At 45.5% G+C, this 24,227-nt stretch overlaps 1 protein-coding gene across 6 annotated transcripts in view; it reads right to left on the bottom strand.

Annotated features, from left to right (window-relative positions):
• Positions 1 to 14,044, bottom strand: part of LOC310922169 (protein ARK2N-like) — a 106,402-nt gene extending 92,358 nt beyond the window's left edge. For 3 of the 6 annotated variants that reach the window (XM_083882575.1, XM_083882579.1, XM_083882581.1), the window contains exon 1: positions 2,875 to 3,311. Coding sequence is in view for 1 of the 6 variants with exons in the window: in XM_083882579.1 (XP_083738705.1) it covers positions 2,875 to 2,929 (55 nt within the window). In the remaining 5 variants the exon portion in view is untranslated. Of the gene's footprint in view, positions 1 to 2,874; positions 3,312 to 13,783 lie in introns of those variants that run through there. The other 3 variants (XM_083882577.1, XM_083882578.1, XM_083882576.1) reach the window with 3 other exon arrangements.
• Between the last annotated feature and the right edge of the window lie 10,183 nt (positions 14,045 to 24,227).

Here is a 24,227-nt window from a genome sequence, read left to right as displayed (position 1 = left end):
TTAGCTCCAGAAGAAGGTCCCTGTTCAGCCAAGCTAGCTTTCTGCCTTGCCTGCTGGACTTCTGACATTTAGGAATTGCCTGCTCCTGTGCCCTTAGGAGGAAATGTTTAAAAAGTGACCAGCACTGATGGACCCCAGAACTTGCAAAAGTGTTTTCCCAGGGGACCTTACTCACTAGTTCCCTGAGCAGCCTGAAATCTGCTCTCCTCACATCTAGGGTTGAGGTTTTGCTGGCACTTTTCCTCCTGGCAACAGAGATTTTAAACTTGATTGCTTCGTGGTCACTGTGGTCAAGATGGCCACCAATCACCAGTTCACTCACAAGACCGAGTTATATCAATGAGATCTCAGTATATAACTTTGTCTTGTTATAACAAGATCAAGTTGTATCCACTTATCTCTCTAACATTTAGTATTCAAAGCCCTTCATGATTCTTCATTATTTATTCTTGGTAATTCAATCTTATTTTACCTGATTAATCCCCACCTCCTCCACACTGTCAGCTGCCAGTGTGATCTGCTCATTTGTGAAATGCATACAAACATCCTTCCTATTTCTCTTTTATCAGTTAGAGCAGGGCTTAGTTTCTGTGTTTTGTGATCACTCTATTAACCTTAACTGCCTTGTGGTTGGCATCAGGTTCCTTACCTTTTCCCCTCCCTTCACAGTACTCAGTTTAATGTATCCACTCATTTTCCAGGTTGTTTGTGCACTTTAATTTCTACCAGGCAGGCAGACTGCATGCACTTATCGAGCGAAAGCATAAATGCCCAGGCTGTACTGCAATACACATAATACACTTAAATGCGTAAGACTACAGTCACTTTCCTCTTCCTGATTTCTCAGGAATTTCATTGCATCTCTTCATGTCAACCAGTAATTAGGCTAAAGAGCAAACAGAAATAGTTGACACATTATAATTAAAAAATAAAGTGCTTAAAAATGAGTCAGAACTGTTATCCTCATACTTGGGCATAAATAACCAGCTGCCCAAACTCACATACTATCTTCCATTACCCCCACAGTCCCTCCTCCTAATTCCCTACACAGAATACCAGTGTTACTGGTATATATGAACCACAAAAAGCACTATTTTATTAGCCTTTAGCAGCCACATAATCACCCCCTTTGGAGCTTCTTTTGCCAGCATCGAACTATGCTGGATGACTAGAGGTAAGAAATATTCAGAAAATTATGCTTAAAAATGATTGCTGTCAGACAGCTGAGTTCTCCACACTTCATCTCACTGTTTTGGTATCATACATGAAGGGGGGGGGGGGGGGGGGGGGAAGGGGGAGAGGCAAGATATTTGAGCTTAGAAAACACATAACAAGTAACTTATTTCCTTAGAGCTTGTTACAAATCTATTGCTCCGCAAAAGCGATGTTACCCTCTTCCAGGGTAACGGGAGAAGCTGCACTGTTGTGACTGTATGGCTTTCAGCTCTTATAGAAGCGGTCACTAATGCAGAAGAACCACAAGATGAAGACCTCAAAAGAGTACCATACTCAGTTTCCATCTCAAGGTCAAACATTACATTTTTAATAGACTTTAGCAATGTAGGATACTTTAAGAGAAACATTTTAAATTTAATGTTTGCTTGCTGTTCTAAGAGGAGAGCTATTACTGTTTGGACTTAAAACTTTAGCTTGAAAACTGAAAATAGGCTAGCCCTTGCCTATAAGTGAAACGATTATTTGGTCATATGATCTTGACAAGTACCAGAGGAGACTTAAAACCAAATAAAATCTTTGGGAGTGGGAATTAAGAGAAATTTTACATTTTTAAAGAGACGCTCAAAGGTTCAAATGTTTACTACTCATTCATTTTTGAAAGCTAGAATTACCTGACAGTGAAAAAAAAACAAACAACCAAACCACAATACCAAACAGGACTGACTTATGCCATAGAATCTCTATACACAAGATTTTTTCCCAGCCTTTAAAACAGTTAGGTATTTTGTGCTGGTTTAAAGTGTGTAACTAGTTACAACCAAGACCTTGTTTAACCAAATTATTAGTTATGGTTTCACAAAGGTACCTACAAACTTTAAGACAATTTGCCTTGTTCTGCTATTAACAAACTAATACTAAAATACAATTAAAAATAAAGGCAAAGAAAGTTTCAATAGTGGAATTGGGGTAATAGTTAAATTATTCCAAGTCTCCTCAGACTGTCTTTTTCCTTCTAAAAAGAAAAATGTAGCACAGTTAAATTTTACATTCTCCACGGATGACTGTTGCTCAAAGCCACAACTGCAGCCTAGATATTAGGAGCTCAATGAGAACTCAGGCTAGATAAGCAACGAACAATTTGGAACTTTTTTCCACATAAAATATAGCTTCCCACAAGGTAAACAAAGAAGCAAAAAAACCTAGAGAAGCATAAAACTGAAGCAATTTACACGCCTTGTTTTTCAAAGAGTTTTTTCTCCAAACAGCTAACACGATCTCACGGCACTTTACAGATGTCCAAGGAAAGACTAAGTGACTCCAGGCAAGGTTAGAGCTGAAAAGCGGCGGCTAGGCTGGATCCCGTGGTCCCAGTACTGGGCCGGGCCGTGATGGAGATCAATATTACCGAGGCGGTCAGTACTGAAAGCTCCCAACAGACTTCCACGTTTCCCTGAAAAGCCCTCGGCCGGCGCGGATGATACACGGCACAAGCCTTCCCGACTGGGCCCCTGAAGTGTGCCCTCCCGCCTCCGCCAGCCCCGGGGGAGGGTGGGGGGAGTGCGAGGCCAGTATCCGCCTCTCCCGTGGCTCCTCGCCTTCTCCCGCCCACGCGCAGCCGAACTAACGGCAACGGCTCCGGCGGCCCGGCCCTACAGAAGCGTGGAGTGGGTGAGCTTCGGCCGCGCCAGCCCCACTCACCTGGATACCGCAAGGCCTCTCCTACCCTCCACCCGAGGGGTAGCAGCTGAGGCATGGGCGGCCGGAAGGAGCTGAGTCTCAGCCGCGCGGACGCCTCTCCGCGCCCTCAGCGCTAGAGAGAATGTCACTGGAGGCCACAGGGCTCTGCATGTGGCATCACTTCCTTTTTCCGCCACCGCCGGAACAACTGAGCGCCGCGCAGAGTAGCTTCCGAGCCCATCAGCACTACCCCACGGCGCAGAGCGGCTGATGCCCCGTCCCCTCCCTCCCCTAGCGGAGGGTGGGGGTTCGCCAGTGGTGAAGTAGAGTCTGTAATGCAAGCACAGTAGTCGGAGCGACTCACCAAAGGAAAAGTGCTGAGGAGGAAGCTGAAGGAAACAAGAAGAAAAACGTCTTTCCCTGGCGCAGGGGCCGGGCGACGAAGAGGGCTGAGCTAGGGGGAGACGCAGGTGAAGGCGTCAGGATCCCGGCACCGCAAACGCTCTCCCTGGTCTCTTGTCCAACGCTCCTTCTTCTTACAACACTGATCCTGGTGATCCTGCCTCTGCACTCCCTGAGATCAGAGACCCGGGGACTGGGTGGGGGAAGGTGATGTGCTATTAGGGCGACATTGTAATGCATACATTAAACATCCTTCTGATGTTTCTTAATCAGGGTATTTAGCTTTGCATCCCTGGGGTATATATGCTGCACAACTGCACAATACATTGTAAGTAGTGCTCTGCAATTTGAAAACATGTGGCAGCAATCAGTTCAGTATAGTTCCTAATTCCTGATCTGGACCTACAAATGTCTGGGAAATTCAAGTGTTAAACATGCATCATACAACAGAGGCACCCTTGGAGGATCCTGATCCTCCACAGCCACTGCTTCTGGCACAGAAGCAGTCATAGGGTTGGTAGTATAGAAACATGTGCATGCATCTACCTGCATTGCCATCCAAATCATATATATTGACTTAGAAAACACAGACATCACATACTACCTCAGAAGAATTTATCATATTAGGAGAAATAAGAGACATTAAGGTAGAAGTAGAGCTACATAGTCAGGAATTCATGATTCTTTTTTAAAACTACTTTGCAAGACTTCTCACCAAACATGTAAAAAACTTCCTTTGCAAGAGCATCAGCATCAGTGGTGCAAGCAATATTGGCAGTATCAGCATAAGCAGGAACACTCAAGGTGCTAATGAAATCTCCACTTAAGAAAAGATAAAACCTGCCCTGCATGAGGCTGCTGGAGGCTGTAACCCTGCTGCTCTGATTTCTTAGGTAACTTTAGTTATGCACTGCAAACAAATAACATCGACCTCAACAACCCAGCTGGCTATTTCTGGGAAAAAAATGTCCAGAATCTGCATTTACAGGGGAGGATGTGCTTTGGAGGCACAACTCCTGAAAGACACCTGGAGGATGGCATGCTGTTGCACAGGTGTTAGGACACAGCAGTCAGGAACAGGCAATGCAGTTTTAGACAGCATACAGAAAAGTATAGTGACACAGGTCAGAGTGAGAGCATCCATCTCAGATTTGAGCTCCTTTCCATTTATCACTTTTTTTGCAAAGAACGACAACTGAAGGAATTAGAAGGCTGGAGGCATTAAAAAAAAAAATGACCCCTTGTCTCCTGATTCTCCTGCTTCTTCTTCTTCCTCCCTTTCTAATCAATGATAGAGACCTGTAGCTCTCCTCTGCTGCTCCAGAGGGGTCCCTATAAATCTATGGCTGGCTAACATTGTGTTGCGGTTCAGGAATTTTCCCTTTATTTCTTTCTCTCATGGAATTTTCCCCATCTGTCGCTAAGAAACTGTTGGGCTTACACAAGAAAGACGGGACCACTGAGATATGTTTCAAAGCATGATTTATTGCTACAGTCTCATGAAGGAGTGAGAACGTCTTCACAGCATGAAATAGAGGTCAGTAGTCTGTGGCCAGTGGTCACAAGACCACAGGTTACAAGGTCTTTTGAAGGTTAATTAGCCAATAAACTACTGCCACAAAGAATGTTTCTACTTTCAGACCAATAGCTAATTGTCTTATACGTTTTTGCCGCAATGTGGACCTTCTTAACCAATCATATAACGACACACAAACCTACTTGCTACACCTTAAAACTTTTTACTATTTCTGTAACTAGTTCTATAGCTACACTTTAAAGCTTTAAAACTTTCCACTACCTAGCTTAACATGTTTCTGCTCAAACTACAAATCCACATTCTTGCTTCTGGTCTCTATATCTGGAAGCCTTTTCCAAGGCCTCAGGTCGAACCCTGTATTCATTTCTATGTTTGGGCCTTCATGCACGAGGTTTCGAGAATTTTCTGTGCCTGGGTTTCCCACAATTCCCCCTTCTTTTTGAACCAAAAATACTCCCTTGATAGCTTTGTCAATCATCTGTTGTAGCGGTTCCAGCTACAGCTGCAAAGTTTCTGATAAATCTCACCACTCCGGGATTTTGCTTGTCCCTGTCATTCCAACTTGCTGCTTCTGAAGTCCCTGCTACAGCTTCTTTTGCTATTTGGACAGGCACCAGGACCAGCTGCCCCTGGGGGTTTGTAAAGGAAGCCCCTTTTCCATCCCTTCCGCCAGCTACACCGACCATCTTCCACATGCAGAGAGATGATCAAACACACACCACAGCGCCCCCTGCAGCTGCGGAAGAATCATTGCACCTGCCCTGCCCAGCCAGGAAGCCACCAGCGCCCCTGCCCTGTAACAATACCTACACCAAAGGGGAAATTGCCTGACAGCTGAAAGAAGGCTGTTACTGTGTTTCTGGTTTTGTTTGTTGTTGCTGCCATTGTTGTTTGTTTGCCTTGTTATCCATATACAGACTAGTAAAGAACTGTTCTTCCTTTTCCCATATCCTTGCATGAAAGCCCCTTAATTTCAAAGTTATAATAATTCGGAGGGAAGGGGGTCATACTCTCCATTCCAAGGGAGGTTCCTGCCTCCCTTGGCAGTCATCTGTCTTTCAAACCAAGAAAGATTTTGGCACCCAATGTGAGGCCTGAATGCATTGAGAGGAAAGGGTGAAAAAGGCAAACCAGTTCCTGTGTAACTTAATTTTTTGTGTGCTGAATATAAAAACCTCATTAGGCAACACCATGTGGTCTCATTTACCCAGGTTCAGGTGGCACATGGTTGTGTGTAGCAATGAGAAATGAAGACACAGACCCTCCTGGTTCTTGTTCTGAAGACAATCATGTTTATTGCCTTCACACAAGGCTTTGTATACTGTACAAGTATGCTAGGCTTTTATACTATGCTAAAAATACACCATGCAGGCTTTATACTGTCCTAAAAATACACTAGCTAAAATTACACCTGTTAGCATTTTTCTTAACCAAAACAAACCTACATTGGCTGCATGCTAACACCTGTGTTGTTATCCACCCATTCCCTTAACCAATCAGCATTCTGGTTACAAGGAGGTTACACAACTTATTTTTTCTTCATGCCAGCTGCACATCTCCCAAAGTGTTTTTTTGTGAATGAACAGAAGTGATCAGAGGCCTGTAAGGTCTTTATTCTTTAAGATTTTTCTTATCTGCTACAGTTGTGGCAACATTTTTCCTATTTGCAGCTCCTTATCTAAACATGGGCTTTATGACTAAGGCTACTGTGGCTGTTATCCAGTTTGCACTGTGGGTCAGTAAGGTGAGGAATTAATGGATTTTTAATTTCCTGTGAAAGGTGGGCACATGGATATAGGGCTATCACACACTAAGTGTGTTTTGGGGGTTACATTAATAATGGTACCTATTGTGAGGAAGTAATACTGGGGTGTAATACCAGAAGTTTTCTCCCAGCCCTTCACCCATTTCTTTCAGCCTACCCCTCCAGCTTTCAAAGGATTCAAATTTCCTCTAGATGCTAACCATGTGTTACCAATATGCCTATTCTATTTAGCATTCAGAGATAAGGTGAGATTGACTTGGATAACTACCCTGACACCTACCCCAGAGAATAGGGATGCTGCCCTACAGCCTGAAACTATCCCAGACCCTGACACTGCCTGACAGCCCACCTCAAAAATCACACACAGAAGCTCACACACAGAATCACTAGTTCGGAAGAGATGTCCAATGTTGGAGTCCAGGGCATCCCTCTGGGCGCCCTGGGAAGTCACAGACCTCGGTAGAGAGGCCTGGGACCCAAAAAAGAGGGTCTGGGGTCTGTGCAGGGGAGTTTGCCTGGCACTGGGCCCAGGAAGACACAGTCTTTGATTTTGGTCCATGTGAAAAACATCTAACAGAGAGAAGAATTGCAAGTGACAAATGTGTGACAGAGAGTAGTGTAGTTATCACTGTGTAGAAGATTTTGTAGTTTTGGATTTTTAGAATGTAGATGCAAAGGGACAAGATGGTGATTTTAGGGTGGTGTCCTGGGTTCTTCTTCTTCTCCCTTGGCATCCATCTTCTGTAGTGACGTGGGCACAAAGTAGTTTCAGTGGATTGGATCAGAGTAGAAATGACCCTGTTAGTATAGGTGATAGACATTGGCATAGAATTGTAAATAATGGGTACGTAGTTATCTGTATAAGAGGTAGCGACCTCCCATCACATGGGGGGAGTCACCTCGTGTCCAGGCTGCTGTGAACACCTTGGCCAGACACAGGGGGAATCACATAGTGTCCGAACTACTGTGAACATCTTGGCCAGACACAGAGAATTGTAAGATAAGAACTAATAAACAACGCGAGAAACCAAGAAAACCAAGACCTTGAGACTCCCTTCATTCTCGCGCCGCACCAAGCTCAGCACAGAACACAGAGACACAGAGTCAGACAGCAGACCCTAAATCCTTCAGAGGTCAAGAGGGAAAATCACTCCCTCGGAGCCCACACGAACCACCAGCCTTGGAATCTCGGGTGAGAAACAACCGATTAAACCCAAGAATTGCCGTCCCTGGGTGCCTGGCCGAGAACTGGCATCCCTTGGTGCCTTCCAGTGGACACAGCAAGGCCTCTGAAGGAAAGAAGACAAGCTGAGAAGACAGGGGAAGAAATCTCTACCCAGAGAGAAAGCGGCAAATTCGCTTCGGACCGACGAGTTCCAAGGGCCCAGGACTCGTCTCCTGAAATCTGCAGGTCGGTGATCAGGAAACCTCCGAACCGAATTTGAGAACACCTGCACTGCATTCTTCGATTTTGGTAAGAACAGTTGAATTTAGAACATGGGAGGAGACCTCTCCTGGAAACACTAAGGGAAAACCCTCTCCGTGCAGCAGCAGTGTAGCAGGGAGGGAGGAAAGAAACACTTTATCAGCTGGCCTCCAGCCAGCACCGGGTTTGTCTGTTGCCAGTGAGGCATTGAAGACTGTAGTCAAAATAGATAGTGCTGAGATAATGTAGCTAGGACTTCCCTTTTGCTAACAGAAGCCAGACTGAAGGAACTGATAAGGAACTGATAAATCATGGGAGCTGTCAAACTAGGCTTCTGCATCCTGAATAATCAATAGACCCCATGAACACAATACAATCATAAATCAAACAGTCCTGGGAAGGTTAAAAAGTCAGAGCTGAGGAAGACAAACTTACTTCATCATTTTGGGACCCCACCCTATAAAAAGACCACTGACCCATTTCAAAAAACAAACTACTCATGCTTGATGGCTTTTTGGGCTAATTACCATACAAAGCGGGGAATGGGAGGTATCAGAGCTATGAATATGCATTTGTAGTTTGTGTATTCAATATTCTTGTAGATAAAAGACCCTGTGATGATCTGTAAATTGCGCGTGTGTTTCTGGGAGCTATCCCGCACGCTGCCCGGCGTCGTAATAAACATACACTTTCTAACTTTAAACTGTTAGAGAGTCTTTGTCCGTCATAGTTGGATATTGGTATTAGATCAATGTCCATAGTTTTTTAATAAATCACCAGCAGCAGCAGCGGGTTCTTTTGCTGGCCGGCAGCCAAGCAGGTCCTGTCGTCTGTTATCAGCAGACGGGTCTCATACACCTCTTACAGGAGGTGGGGAAGGGGAGAGCCATCAGCCTCCTCTGGGATTTAATAGGAAAGGAGAGATACCAGCACCCTCAGGATTACCGCAGGGAGGTCAAAAAACCCTCGAGACAGGAGAGTCAGCAGATCTCCTTGAGTTTAGCACAGAAAAGTCACCAGTTTTCCCTGGGTTTGCCACGATCCTCAGGAATTCAGTCCCAGAAATTCGTCTCGGGAAAGTCAAAACTTCTAATCCATCCCAAGATAAGGGCATGCTTGTTTTCGAGGCATGTTCCGTGAGCACGGGACACTTGCTGCAGCAGTAGGGGAGGGAGAGGTGAGACAAAGTGCATCCAGGAGTCTTTGCAGCCCCCCTCAGACACAGCGCGTTCAGACACAGCGTGAAAGTTTTCCCTTCCCCCTTCCACACAGGGACAGAGAAAGGGGGGAAGGGGGAGTGAAGGAGACACCGGGAAAACAGGGAAAACAAGCCCAGATCGCGTCAGCGGTGGGAGATAACACTGCGGCGTGTGCGCGCGAAAGCGATCGCGACTGGGGGCGGCCGGGGAGTGCCCCGTGTCGGGACAGCGCAGACCGCGGAGGGAGGCGATTCGCGGGCGAGTGGCGTGAATTCGGGACTGAGACGATGGGGAAGGAGGCACAGCATGCGGCGGCAGCCAGGCATGGCGCGGGCGGAGCAGTGCCTGTGTCGCGGGTCGAGAGCGAGGAGCTGGGTCAGGCAGAGAAAGTACAGAGTTGGAAACTACAAACCCCAGAAAGCCTTGCGACTGGCGGATGTGCAGACACAGAGCCAAGATGGACGGCGCAAGTGCAAAGCGGGAAACTACAAATCCCAGAAAGCCTTGCGGCAGGCAGAGAGCAAGCAGGATGCAGCTTAAGCTGCGGGATCGCTCTGGGCGGGACAAACCCCAACTGAGAGCAAGACGCGGGCAGCGCCGGGGCGGCACAGGCAGTGTCGAGGCAGGCAGTGCCAGCACAGGCAGGACCGGGACAGGCAAAGGCAGAGCAAGCAGGGAGGAGGCGTGGCCAGGGCGGAGAGTTTCTCTGGGGTGCCACCCCCTCAGAGCGAGTGCTGTGAGCCTGACCGCGCCCACAAGCGGCACTTTGACATTGTCAGTCCAGTTCCCTCAAGTTTTCCTTTCAGCAAAAGGTAGCCAAGTTTCCCTTGAATCGACTGCACACACCCTTTCTTCATTTATCCTTCGGCTACATGCTGGGTTTACCCTTTTCTTAGGCAGTGCTGCACAGGGATCATGTGCTGCACAGGAGTTTTAAGGTCTCCACTCCTCATCCCGGAGAGGGAGGGATGCCGGGGAAGGCAGTAACCCTTGGGTTAGGAGGGGCTGCATTCAGGCAAAATAATAATTCAATTAAAGTTATAGGTTTTATGAATTCAGAAGCAGAGATCTGGAAATCATTGGATGTTTGCAAGGCAGCTGCATGATCAGAAGTAAAAGACTTATTGTCATGACATGGAAAAGGATTTTTGATTATAGTGTTGATGTATTTGGATCCAAGTTGATTTGTGTTTTAGTATTATATTGATATTAGAAGTGATTTCTATGTGGTTTTAAGTTTAAGATTTGTTAAGTAAGTAAAGTTGAATTTAAGATAAGGATTTATAAAGTTTAAGTGATAGATTTATATTTTATAAATTTAAAGTTTTATTGTATGTAGGTTTTAAATGTATTTTATGTTAAGTTAAATAAGTTAAGTATATTAAGTTTTAAGATAAGATAAGAGAATAAGATTTAAGATAATAAATTAAGTTTTAAGTTAAGTAAGTTAAAGTTAAGATAATAAATAAGTTAAAATAATAAGATAATAAGTAAGATAAGTCGGTAAAATAAGTTTAAGACAATAAGTTTTAAGTAATAAGTACTGTGAATTGTATCATGATACACTTCAGAATTCTTTTTATGTTCTTTAGTTGTTTAAGCATTTCATAATTATTGTTGTTAAGAGCTTTGTTCTAAAAATGTATTAAAGAATATTACTCTAGATAAGGCCAGGGTTTTGGGCACACCTTGACTTTAACTAGAGGAGAGATGTGTTCATCAACAAGCACAGATGTTGCATATGAAACTTTTCCTGATAGATTTCAGGTTTGAACAAGAGTTGTGCATTTTCCATCAAAGTACAGTTTTTTACTAACCTATGGCAATGAGCGTGCTTGTGTTTCTGCAGATACAAAACAAAAGTGAATTTCTGCAAAGTACGTGGAAATCATGTCAAGCGCAGAAGCTCTGATGGCTTCAAGAGTGGAGAAGAAAGCATGCAGATGTGAACCAGTGTCAAGACTGCAGACAACTTTTGTTCTGCGTGCAAGGACTTATGGCTTGGGTTTTCTTTTCTTTCTGTATTGTATGAATTTGTCAGATGGTTCTGAATCAATTCATGGAAGCACAGAGCAGTTGGAAAATGGAGTGAACAAATTCAGGGAAGAAATCGGATCACAGATGAATGGCATGTTTGATTTTTTCAACCTTTCACTGTTGTGGAAGGAAATTTTGAAAATAATTGCATGTATTTTATTGAGACTTGTAATTCTTCTCATGATCGAGCCGTGTTTGCTTTACTGTATACGGCAAGCCATGGACAGAGCAGCCAAAGAGGTGTTTTTTGGTGAAAACAAAAGGGGGAGTTGTTGGAGTCCGGGGCATCCCTCTGGGTGCCCTGGAAAGTCACAAACCTCGGTAGAGAGGCCTGGTACCCAAAAAAGAGGGTCTGGGGTCTGTGCAGGGGAGTTTGCCTGGCACTGGGCCCAGGAAGACACAGTCTTTGATTTTGGTCCATGTGAAAAACATCTAACAGAGAGAAGAATTGCAAGTGACAAATGTGTGACAGAGAGTAGTGTAGTTATCACTGTGTAGAAGATTTTGTAGTTTTGGGATTTTTAGAATGTAGATGCAAAGGGACAAGATGGAGGATTTAGGGTGGTGTCCTGGGTTCTTCTTCTTCTCCCTTGGCATCCATCTTCTGCAGGGCACAAAGTAGTTTCAGTGGATTGGATCAGAGTAGAAATGACCCTGTTAGTTTAGGTGATAGACATTGGCATAGAATTGTAAATAATGGGTACGTAGTTATCTGTATAAGAGGTAGCAACATCCCATCACATGGGGGGAGTCGCCTCGTGTCCAGGCTGCTGTGAACATCTTGGCCGGACACAGAGAATTGTAAGATAAGAACTAATAAAGAACGTGAGAAGCCAAGAAAACCAAGACCTTGAGACTCCCTTCATTCTCGCGCCGCACCAAGCTCAGCACAGAACACAGAGACACAGAGTCAGACAGCAGACCCTAAATCCTTCAGAGGTCAAGAGGGAAAATCACTCCCTCGGAGCCCACACGAACCACCAGCCTTGGAATCTCGGGTGAGAAACAACCGATTAAACCCGAGAGTCCAAGATCATCGAGTCCAACCCAACCCTAACACCTCAAGAAGACTATGGCACTGAGTGCCACATTCAGTCTTTTTTAAACACATCCAAGGATGGTGACTCCACCATCTCCCTGGCCAGACCATTCCAGTACTTTATTATTCTTTCTGTGAAAAACTTTTTCCTAATATCCAACTTAGGTTTCCCTTGGCACAGCTTGAGTCTGTGTCCTCTTGTTCTGTCAGTTGCTGCCTGGAAAAAGAGACCAACTACCACCTGACTACAACCACCCTTCAGGAAGTTATAGAGAGTGATAAGGTCACCTCTGCGTCTCCTTTTCTCCAGGCTAAACAACCCCAGCTCCCTCAGTCGTTCCTCATAGGGCTTGTGCTCCAAGCCCCTCAGCAGCCTTGTTTCCCTCTACTGGATGCGCTCAAGCGTCTCAATGTCCTTCCTAAACTGAGGGGCCCAGAACTGGACACCGTACTCAAGGTGCGGCCTCACCAGTGTGTTACAGATTTCCTCAGGAAAGGAGGGCATGATGTATATTTAGACCTCCTTGAACTACCCTGAGGCCTCACCTGAGGCCTTGTTGAGGCCTTGAAGCCTGTGATGCAGATTAAATTTCTTAGTAAGTTGTGGCACAGTTAAAATTAGATATTAAGGTGTCCGGGAAAATAATAGGGTGTTGAAGGTCACTGAATAGAGTTGTTAGTAAGCACATGTTAGCCACCTTAAGAGTAAACCGAATAATGTGTGTTTGCATTCTTTCCTCTGCTGTGTGCCAATGAAAAAGTTATTACATGTATAAACTATGTGGAATTGTATATAAACTGCCGTGCTGCATGTAATAAATGGACAACATAGAAGTAACCACAGTGGTCAGACCTGCGTTTGTTTCAGTCCAACTCTTATTACTATCGGTATCCCTGGCTTCTTAATGGTGCCCGAACAGGGACACTTTCGCTTAAATGCGTTTGCTTAAATACAGAAATCGTCAAGACGTGTGTGTGTGAGAACTCTGTTTTAAGTGGTGGGAGTTCTCGTGCGGATTCTACCTTGCATGCAGGAAGAACCTGCAAGAGTTCTAGCTTAGAAGCAGTAAGAACTCATTAAGCCTCCTTGCTTGGACCTGACTTGGAACCGGCTTGGAAGCAGAGCGGACCAAGACTGAACGGACTGAGCGACAAGGAGCGGGGGTTGGAGTCGCGAGGCTGGCCATTTGACACCACAGAAGAGCGTCAGTGCCATCCCGTGGCAGAAGGTAAGCCGCAGCGGGGAGAGACAGTTCAGAGACAAGATGGATGCCGATCTCGGTGCGGCAGTGCAGCTGCTTTGTAATATTCTCTCTAGGAGAGATGAAAAACTGAAGGAGAGTGAGATAGAGCAGTTGGCCCTGTGGGCTCGGAAAAACGGGAAGTTAAATAAGCTGTCCTTGCTGTTCAGTGCCGCGGAATGGAAGGAGGTTGGAGATTTGCTTTGGGAAGCGACCATTGCCAGAAGGAAAGACGGAAAAATCACCCGCGACCTTGGTGTTGTGTGGAAAAAAGTACATCATACCTTGCAAGTTGTAACAGCTGAGAAAAAAGCGGCTGCGGCAGCGATCAAGGCTTTAGAAGGGGCAGAGCAGGCAAATACAGAAAATCCATCCTTTCCATCCCAAAAACCCACCAGAGTAAAAGAAACTTTTCGGCATTTGCAGTCATCCGATTCGCAGTTTGAGCGCTTCCGTCAGCCCCACCCCACCAGATGTTTTAGATCAGGTGATTTAGGCGGAGGACTCCTCTCCTCGGCCGCTGAGACAGTCTGAGTGAACCGGAACTAGCTCGGCCGCCCAAGTCTGTGGGCGTGGAGACAGGCGGGGACTCAGGCGGGGCTGAGGGTGGAGATGGGCAGTCCCAAGTGACGCGGCACGGAGGCTGAACGCAAGGCGGAGCGCAAGGCGGAGACCAGGGTGATGTGGCGCTGCAAGCGGGGAAAACCTAGCGTCAGCGCGCGCAGGCGCACAGCGACCCGGAACAGAGAGAATACGTCACTCACCAGCGCGTGGCGGCGCGCAGCGATGCCAAACCCTCGCTCTCCCCCGCGGGAGTGATGCTGGCTCCACAGCGCCTGGCAACCATGGCGTCCATGGCAACGACAGCTGCAGCGGCTGCGCCCAGAGACACCAGCGTGGTCGCGCAGCCCCAATTCAATGAAATATTCTTTTCCTTCTGATTCTGATACTGACTCAGAAACTGCAGACAGTCAGGTTGCTGCTTTTGCAGCTCGTGGCAAACGACATGTCACTTTCGCACAACCTGAACAGTACTCGTCTGAATTGCATCAAACTATTTCTAAACTTGCTCAACTGTCACCTCATCATGACAAACAAGAGCAACAAACAGCTGCAAGCTCTCAAATTAAAGCCCAGAGAGACCTTCCATCTCCACTAGCACCTGCTTCTTCAGTGTCAATGCCAGTTTTTACAACAAATCCCATTGATGAACGCCAAGCTGCTCTTGCCAAAGCAGCACTCAAGGATGGAGATTGGGAGGCTGCTAACGCCCTGTCCTCTCCTGTTTTATTCACTAATGGGCAAGCTAAATGGGAGCCTTGCGAATGGAAAATATTACAAAAAGCCAAAGAGACTGTCACAACATATGGACTTAGATCAGAGGCAGCAAAAAACATTATTCAGTATGTTTACACCGCTGACCTCCTTTGCCCAGCTGACTGTGCCAGCATTGCATCATTGCTTCTCACACCATTGCAGCTTCTCATTTTCGAGTGAGAATGGAGGCGCCTGGCTGCAGAGGAAGCCAGCAAGCATCGACAAGTAGGTGATCCATTTTATGCAGTCCAGCCCGACATGCTAACTGGGCATGGAGCATACGCTTCATCTGCTGTGCAGCTCACCTACCCTGTTGAGATGCATTAATTGGCTCAATCGTTAGCTCTCAGAGCCATGCTGCTTGTCCAAGATAAAAAGAAATCACCACCTTACTCTACTATAAAACAAGGACCCACTGAACCCTATGGACAATTCATAGACAGATTGGCAGCTGCTTTAAAGGATGCAACAGATTTGACAACAAGTCTGCAAGATCAGCTATTTCGTTCTTTAGCTTTTGAAAATGCCAATTCACACACCAGAACCATTCTAGCCACACTTCCTCAAGGAAGTCCTGTTGATGAAATGTTAGTAAGAGCAACTTGAGCAGAACAAAATAATCAAAATGCAGCATTCATGGCAACCATGCACGATGCAATCAAACATCAAGGAAACGTTATTGCTGCTGCTTTGACAAATAATAAATCCGAGAACAAGTCTTCACGTTGCAACAAATCAACTGATGTAACTTGTTACCGATGTGGCGACACAGGTCATGTTAGACAGTTATGTCGAAAGCCCATGTGGTGCCAGAAGCGCCATCTTGACAACCATGCCACTGAGGTTTGCTGAAAATCAGGAAATTTCAGGCACAGCGCGTTGCGGCACCGCACGAAGACACAAATCGATGCCCTGACCCAGAAGACCCCGACAATGGATTTTTAGTTAAAAACAAACCTGCCACATGGGGAAGTCTTGGTGTGGATGTGGAAACAACTGCGGAAGTCACTTTACAAGATAAAGAAATTACATTAATTCCTACAAACATATGTGGCCCAATGTACTGTCTCATGTCTCTCATTGGAGGTTTGCTCCTTGGCAGATCCTCCACAACCAAACGAGGTGTGATTGTGATCCCAGGAATCATTGATGCAGATTTTACCGGGCAAGTTCAAATTTTAGCTTATGCTTTGCAACCACCTGTGACAATTCCAAAAGGCAGCAGAATTGCTAAAATTGTAGCCCTTGAAAATATTTTACCATATTGCCAACATCCAAAAGAGCCACATGAAAAACACAGAATGAATAGAAGCTTTGGTTCCACTGGCCATGATGTCATCTTAACTTTGGACTTGACAAATCGCCCAATCAGAACAGTGCGCTTGCAGCGTGGTTCTCATCAATTTAAGCTAAAGCTGCTCCTAGACACAGGATCCTATGTTTCTATTCTGAACCAGTTGTTTTGGCCTTCGGATTGGCCTTTACAGGCTCCGACCAACCACATTGTCAGAGTTGGTGGGATGAGAATTTCTGCGATCAGCGCAGATCCAATTTGCATCAGTTTCAAAGACGGTCGAGTTATTGCAGCATGACTGTATGTCATGCCTTTGCCTGCCAAGCTTCCAGGACTGTTGGGCAGAGATGTGTTGTCCCAGCTTGGCTTCGTTTTAACCACAGATCAGCATTTTTACTAATGGCCACTGCAGAGCAGCCACCCTTTTTAAAAATCACTTGGTTGACCGACAACCCTGTATGGGTCGAGCAGTGGCCCATGACTGAAACAAGGTTGCAAATTGCAAATCAGCTGATTCAAGAATAACTTGATGCTGGACACATTCAACCATCTGTCAGTCCGTGGAACACTCCAATTTTTGTCATCCCGAAAAAATCAGGCAAATGGAGACTGTTGCACCACCTACGAAAAGTCAGTGCACAGATGCAGGCCATGGGTGCCTTGCAACCCGGCCTGCCAGCACCAACCATGGTACCACAAGGGTGGAGCATCGTTGTCATTGATTTAAAGGACTGTTTCTTTACCATTCCACTCCACCCACAGGACACTTAACACTTTGCTTTTACAGTGCCATCAATTAATAGAGCTGCTCCAACAAAAAGATATGAGTGGGTTGTTTTACCACAAGGCATGGGAAATTCTCCAAGTATGTGTCAGTTGTTTGTCGACTGGGTCTTACAACCAATTCGTCAACACTTTTTTGATGCATTGATCTATCATTACATGAACGATATTCTCATTGCCACAAAGCGACCACTGCCGAAAACAAAAATAAACTGGCTGATCTCACAACTAGAGCATCAAGGACTGACAGTTGCGCCAGAAAAAATACAGCAATCAGCCCCTTGGAAATACTTAGGTTGGCTGATCATGGATGTGCAGATCAGTCCCCAAAAAAGTTACCCTACATGACAGTATCACCACTTTGCATGATGCTCAGAAACTTTTTGGAGATCTGCAATGGGTTCGGACCATTGTAGGCATTACCAATGATGACTTACTACCATTCCTGCCATGGCTTTGTGGTAGTGATGCCAACAGTTCATGGGTTGGTCCCCCCAAACAACGGAAAGCTTTAATGCACGTGAGAAACTTCAGCGTGGATGGAGTGCCCGTTGTGTAGAACATCTTCCATTTTCACTCTCCCTTTCCAACGCTGAAGCTTGCCCACTTGCCATTGTTTTTCAGTGGCAAAAGAAAAAGGGGGAGAACCGATCTGATCGAAAATTCGATTCCATAGCAATTGCACTTGAGTGGGTGTTTCTGCCTGTGCAGCCAAAGTGTCGTGTCATGAGCAGAACAGACGCTTTTGCGCACTGATAAGGAAAGGCAGAGACAGAATTGTAGAAATAGACGGGAAAGAACCAGCAGACATCAGCATTCCCATGAAAGATGAGGACTTGGAATGGCTGTTGAGACACTCAGTTGCATTGCAAGAGGCGTTGTTGGGTTTTGCAGGTGTGGTTCACAACAAGCAGCCAAAACGTTCAATGTGGCATCTGATCACACGTCATCGATGGTTGGAAAAGCCTTTGTGTTTGCTGAAACCAGTGGAAGGCAGGACAGTGTTTACAGATGCTGGTCGAAACACAAAAAAGGCTGCATGTGTTTGGCAGCAACAAGGGGAATAGCTGCAACATGTAATTAAGGGTGAAGCAGGAGATACACTTCAAACCCTTGAGCTGAAAGCCGTGTGTTGGGCTTTGAAGACTTGGAACAAAGAACCACTCAATGTCGTGTCAGATTCTTTGTACGTGGTTGAATTGTGCAGGGAATTGAAGATGCACTCCTCAGACAAGCCCAGAATCAACACCTTGGAGAACTGTTTTTGCAACTGAGAAGTGTGTTGAACCAACGCCATCATGTCTTCTGTGTAATGCACATCCAAAGCCATCAGTGCAACAGAGGTTTGGGAGAAGGCAACGCGCGAGCTGATGCTGCAGTCAGCTGTGTTGTCCATGTTCCCCCTCAAAACAAGTTTGAAAAGGCTCACAACAGTCATGAAACATTCCATCAAAATGCACGAGCCTTGCACCGACAATTTCAAATTCCTTTGAGTGATGCACAAGGAATTGTGCGTGCCTGCCCTCAATGTAGTCATCATGGGCCCGGATTAGGGCTAGGTACAAACCCAAAGGGACTGAAAGCTTTGGAACTGTGGCAAATGGATGTAACTCATATTCCAGAGTTTGGAAGATTGAAATACGTCCATGTCACAATTGATACATATTCTAAATTTATTTGGGCAACAGCACAGCCAGGGGAAAAAGCTTTACATGTAGAAAGGCATCTGTCTGTTTGTTTTGTAGTCATGGGTGTGCCTGTGGAAAATAAAACCGACAACGGTCCAGCCTATGTCAGTCAGCGAGTCGCAAAATTTCTGCAGAAATGGGGGATGAAACATAACACAGGGATTCCTCATTCTCCCACAGGTCAAGCTATTTTAGAAAGAGCAAACCGCACCCTGAAAGAATATCTTGCAAAACAAAAACAGACCGATGACATTGATGTAGTTAGTAGACTATCAAAAGTATTGTTTACCTTAAATTACTTATGTCTGGCAGAAGGTCAAGAAGAACCTGCAATCGTGATACATCATCAGGCAGTAAAAGAGGGAAGGCTGCAGGCAATTCCAGGACTTTATCATAAAAACATGCGTACGGGTGAGTGGCAAGGACCGAGTCAAGTGTTGTTTAATGGTCGAGGATACATGTGTGTGTCCACAGACGCTGGTCCTGTCTGGGTGCCGAGTCGATTTACCTGTGCGTGTCCTCCAGAAAGAATACCATCAGACAGTGAAGACAACCCGGACAACAACAATTTGCCTGGAACACCTTCTGACGATCCTGAATTTAACTGAAAGTAACTTTAAGTGCGTGAAATTAGTAGTTTGTATAGTTATAGTTACAGAAGTTAGAAGTTATAAGTGTTTTTAATAGAACATTGAAGGTAAGGGCCAAAAGTACCAGCAAAATGTTGCAGATTGAACTACTTGTTCTCCAAATTGTTTTGACAGGAAGTGTGGTTGGAGTGCTCAACATTGACAAACGGGGAAACATGTGGGCCACATGGGCCAATCAAACTGGACAAGATTCATTCTGTCTGTCTTTAGCGACACTGTCCAGTCCTTTTCGCACCTGTCTAATTGGAGTTCCATTGCTTTCGATGACAGTGTTCAAAAACTGGAGTCAAGCCAAAATATATCCTCATTTGACGGATGCTTGGAATGCATGGTGCCGTCAGCCTGTTGAGTCCACTTCCATTCATTCTGAAACTTGGTGTGAAATCCATAAAATTCCAAAAAATTACTTAGGAGCACAAGCTGTTGCAATCACACAAGATTTTAAAATAATAAGTACTGAGACACAGGAATTTGATCTCCTTGGTTCTGTACCAAGCAATTATTACTTGACGTTTATTCACCTACGACAATCCAAAGTTGACAACACTTGGTTGTTTCCTAAATCCCCATTGTATTATAGCAATACAGAGTACTGCAACAATTGGACACAGCTTGTAGCATCACCACAAGATGCTGCAAGAAAATTACCACCTGGAGTTTTCCTCATCTGTGGGGATCGAGCGTGGTCTGCAGTACCACAGAGAGCTGCAGGGGGGCCATGTTATTTTGGGAAGTTAACCCTGTTTGCTCCTTCCGTTCATCAAATTACGAAATTTTCACAAACACCCCGGTGATCTAAACACAATGCTCTTGAGTTAGATCCCACTTGTAAATCTTCAGTATTGTTGTGGGGACCCCCAACTGTAATAGTAGCATCAATTTTTGCCCCAGGTGTTGGAACATCGCAAGCTCTCACCCACTTACGAACGTTAGCTTGTTGGACATCAAAACAAATTAATATAACATCTAATATGTTGAGTGAACTCACCACAGATATTTCTACTGTCCACCATGCAGTGCTTCAAAACAGAGCTGCCATTGACTTCATTCTCCTTGCTCAAGGGCATGGATGCGAGGAATTTGAAGGCATGTGCTGCATGAATTTGTCAGATCACTCTCATTCAATTTATGAACAGCTTAAACAGCTAAGAAGTAACATGGGAAAAATTGTAGTTGTTAGTACTCCGTTTGATGACTGGATCGATTCATTCTGATTTGCTGGTTGGATCAAAGATTTGATCCATTTTTGAATTTTTATTTTCATTGTTATTATAGTTATATTAATAGTTTTGCCCTGAGTGTTATAGTGTGTACGAAATGCAATTAATCGCGCCTTTGACTCAGTCTGGATAGTTTAAAAAGAAAAAGGGGGATTTGTTACAGATTTCCTCAGGAAAGGAGGGCATGATGTGTATTTAGACCTCCTTGAACTACCCTAGCTGAGGCCTGACCTGAGGCCTTGAAGCCTGTGACGCAGATTAAATTTCTTAGTAAGTTGTGGCGCAGTTAAAATTAAATGTTAAGGTGTCCGGGAAAAATAATAGGGCGTTGAAGGTCACTGAATAGAGTTGTTAGTAAGCACGTGTTAGCCACCTTAAGAGTAAACCAAATAATGTGTGTTTGCATTCTTTCCTCTGCTGTGTGCCAATGAAAAAGTTATTACATGTATAAACTATGTGGAATTGTATATAAACTGCCATGCTGCACGTAATAAACAGACAACGTAGAAGTAACCACAGTGGTCGGACCTGTGTTTGTTTCAGTCCAACTCTTATTATTATCAGTATCCCTGGCTTCTCCAGTGCAGAGTACAGGGGAAGAATGATCTCCCTGCTCCTGCTGGCCACACTGTTCCTGATAAAGGCCAGGATGCCATTGGCCTTCTTGGCAACCAGGGCACACTGCTGGCTCATGTTCAGCTGGCTGTCACCAGTACCTCCAGGTCCCTTTCCTCTTGGGCACTGTCCAACCACACTGTCCCCAGCCTGTAAAACTGCAGGGGGTTTTTGTGGCCAAAATGCAGGACTCAGCCCTTGAACTTATTAAACTTCACCCTATTGGATTCTGCCCATCCATCCAACTGTTCCAGGTCCCTCTGCAGAGCCCTCCTCCCTTCCACTAGATAGACACATGCTCCCAGCTTAGTGTTATCCACAAATTTACTAATGATAGACTCAATACCCTTATCCATGTCATCAATAAAAATATTGAACAGAACTGGCCCAAGCACAGATCCTTGAGGAGCACCAATAGTGACTGGCTGCCAGCTGGATATAGCACCGTTCACCACCACTCTCTGGGCCCAGCCATCCAGCCAGTTCTTAACCCAGAAAAGAGTGCTCCTGTCCAAGCTGTCGACTGCCAGCTTTTCCAGGAGTATGCTGTGGGAGACAATGTCAAAGGCTTTGCTGAAGTCCAAATAGACAACATCCATAGCCTTTCCTGCATCCACCAGACGGGTCACCTGGTCATAAAAGGAAATCGGGTTGGTCAAACACAACCTACTCCTCCTAAACCCATGCTGGCTGGGTCTAATACCCTGGCCATCCTGAAGGTGCTGCATGATGACACTCAATATAAACTGTTCCATTGCCTTACTGAGTACTGAGGTCAGGCTAACTGGCCTATAATTACCAGGATCTTCTTTCGTACCATTTTTGTGAATGGGTGTCACATTGGCCAGCTTCCAGTCATCTGGAACCTCACCAGTGAGCCAAGATTGTTGGCAAATGATGGAGACCGACTTCGCAAGCTCATCTGCCAGCTCCCTCATCACCCTGGGATGGATCCCATCTGGACCCATAGATTTATGAATATCCAAGCATCTTAGCAGTTCTCTGACTGCATCCTCCTGGATAACAGGGGGACCATTCTGCTTCCTGACACCATCTACCAATCCAAGAGGACAGTTGTCCTGAGGGCAAGCCGTCTTCCCACTAAAGACTGAGGCAAAGAAGGCATTAAGCACTTTTGCCTTCTCCTCATCGGCAGTTACTAAATTCCCTCCCTCCTCCAATAAGGAACAAAGGTTGGTCTTACCCTTCCTTTTACCATTAATATATTTGTAAAAACATTTTTTATTATCCTTCACAAAAGTTGCCAATTTTAGTTCGGAGTTTTGGCCTCCCTAATTTTTTTCTTACATGCCCTAGCAGCCCCCTTAAATACTTCCTGTGAGACCTGACCCTCCTTCCAAATATGATACATCCTCTTTTTATTCCTAAGTTCCTTCAAAACCTCCTTGCTCATCCAGGCTGGATGTTTATTTCCTCAGCTCCTCTTTTGGCACACAGGGACAGTCTGTTCCTGTGCCTTCAAGATCTCTGTTTTGAAGCACACCCACCTTTCCTGGACTCCTTTGTTTTTAAGGGCTGCTTCCCAAGGAACTCTCCGAATAAGTCTCCTAAATAGGCCAAAATCTGCCCTCCGGAAGTCCAGTGTAAAATTCTTATTGATGTTCCTCCTGATTTCACCAAATATTGAGAATTCTATAATTTGATGATTGCTGTGCCCCAAGTGGCCTCCAAACACTACATCTCCCACCAGCCTATCTCTATTTGTGAACAACAGGTCTAACATAGTCCCTCCCCTGGTGGGCTCACTCACCAGCTGCGACAAAAGTTGTCCTCCAACAAAAAGTTGTCCACAAAATGAACCACTCAGATTGGGTGGGGATACTGGTGAAGGAGATGCTTGAGATGTGTCAGATGCTGAGGGAATACACCTCCCCAGCTGGAGGAAAAACCTGTCCCTGCCTCAGAGAGGGAGAGTGATGGTGCAGCAGTGAACACAGATGTTACAACCGCCCAGGTTCCAGCTAAACCACAAGGGCAGCCACAGCCAGCAGCAGTCACCCCTGTGCAGAGGAGGAAGTATAAGACCAAATCAGTACATCCAGTTAATGATGATGAGGAACCAGGGCCCTCACAACCAGCAGGGGAGCCGGAGCCTGAAATCATCACGAAGTCCCTGTCATATGACAGTCTCCATAATCTGCAAAAAGATGTGCAACAGGGGCACAAGGCTTATGCAACCTGGTTACTTCAGGTTTGGGGCCTTATGGGTACAGGCGGGGAACTGGATAGTGGCGAGGCAAGGTATTTGGGATCCTTGACCCAGGACCTGGGTGTTGATCAGGTATTCATGAGGGAGCCAGGGCCCCTTTCTCTCTGGGAGTGGCTTTTAATGTGTGTAAGAGAGAGGTTTGTTCACAAATAGAGAATTCAGAAGCACCATCATAGAATGCACCAGAAGACACTTGAGGAAGGGATCCAACAGCTGAGAGAAGTGGTGGTATTACAGGTACTCTTTGGAAGGGATGGACAGCATGATAAGGACCCTGACAAGGTCAGGTGCACAGGCCAAATGTTGTGGAGCCTGGCAAATCTAGGGCCATCTCAATATACCATCATCATTGCAATGAATTATGCCGAGGGCAACCAAGAGACAGCGGGTTCCATCACCAACAGGCTCAGGTGTTATGAGAGTATGGTCAATGGTCTGATGCATGCTCGTGTCTCTGCTGTGGTTAAGGACCTGTCCTAGGGTGACTTTATGATGCTTGTATCCTCTATCGCCTATTCTGTTTGTGCTGTATATTGAGTTCTGTGCCTTTAAGACTGATTCTGAGGGTGAAGCAGAGGAGAAGGAGAAGCACCAAGTTTGTTTCTAAGAAAGCTGCCTGACTCCTATGCATTCCTTCTCTGGACCGTGTGTTCGGCTGAGGCTCGGATAGACTGCGGGACAGAGATCCTTTTTGCTTTTAGTTAGTTTAGCTAGCTGAGGCAGAGAAGCTTCCTGGACTGTTTTTTTCTCTTTTTCTTGGGACTGTTTAAACCTGCTCTGGACTGAAAAAACACAGAGGAGCACTGGGAGCTTGCAGCTGCAGCCCACCGGGGCCTGGACTTTGGCATTTTCCAGCAGCACCGGACAGATAAGAGACTGAGAGAGCCAACCTACACCCACAGCAAGGACTTTCTCAATTTGCCATCTCACT

Source organism: Zosterops lateralis (assembly GCF_965231275.1).
Source record: "Zosterops lateralis genome assembly, chromosome: W".
In the NCBI taxonomy this organism is placed as follows: domain Eukaryota; kingdom Metazoa; phylum Chordata; class Aves; order Passeriformes; family Zosteropidae; genus Zosterops; species Zosterops lateralis.
This window is presented reverse-complemented; position numbering and strand designations above follow the sequence as displayed.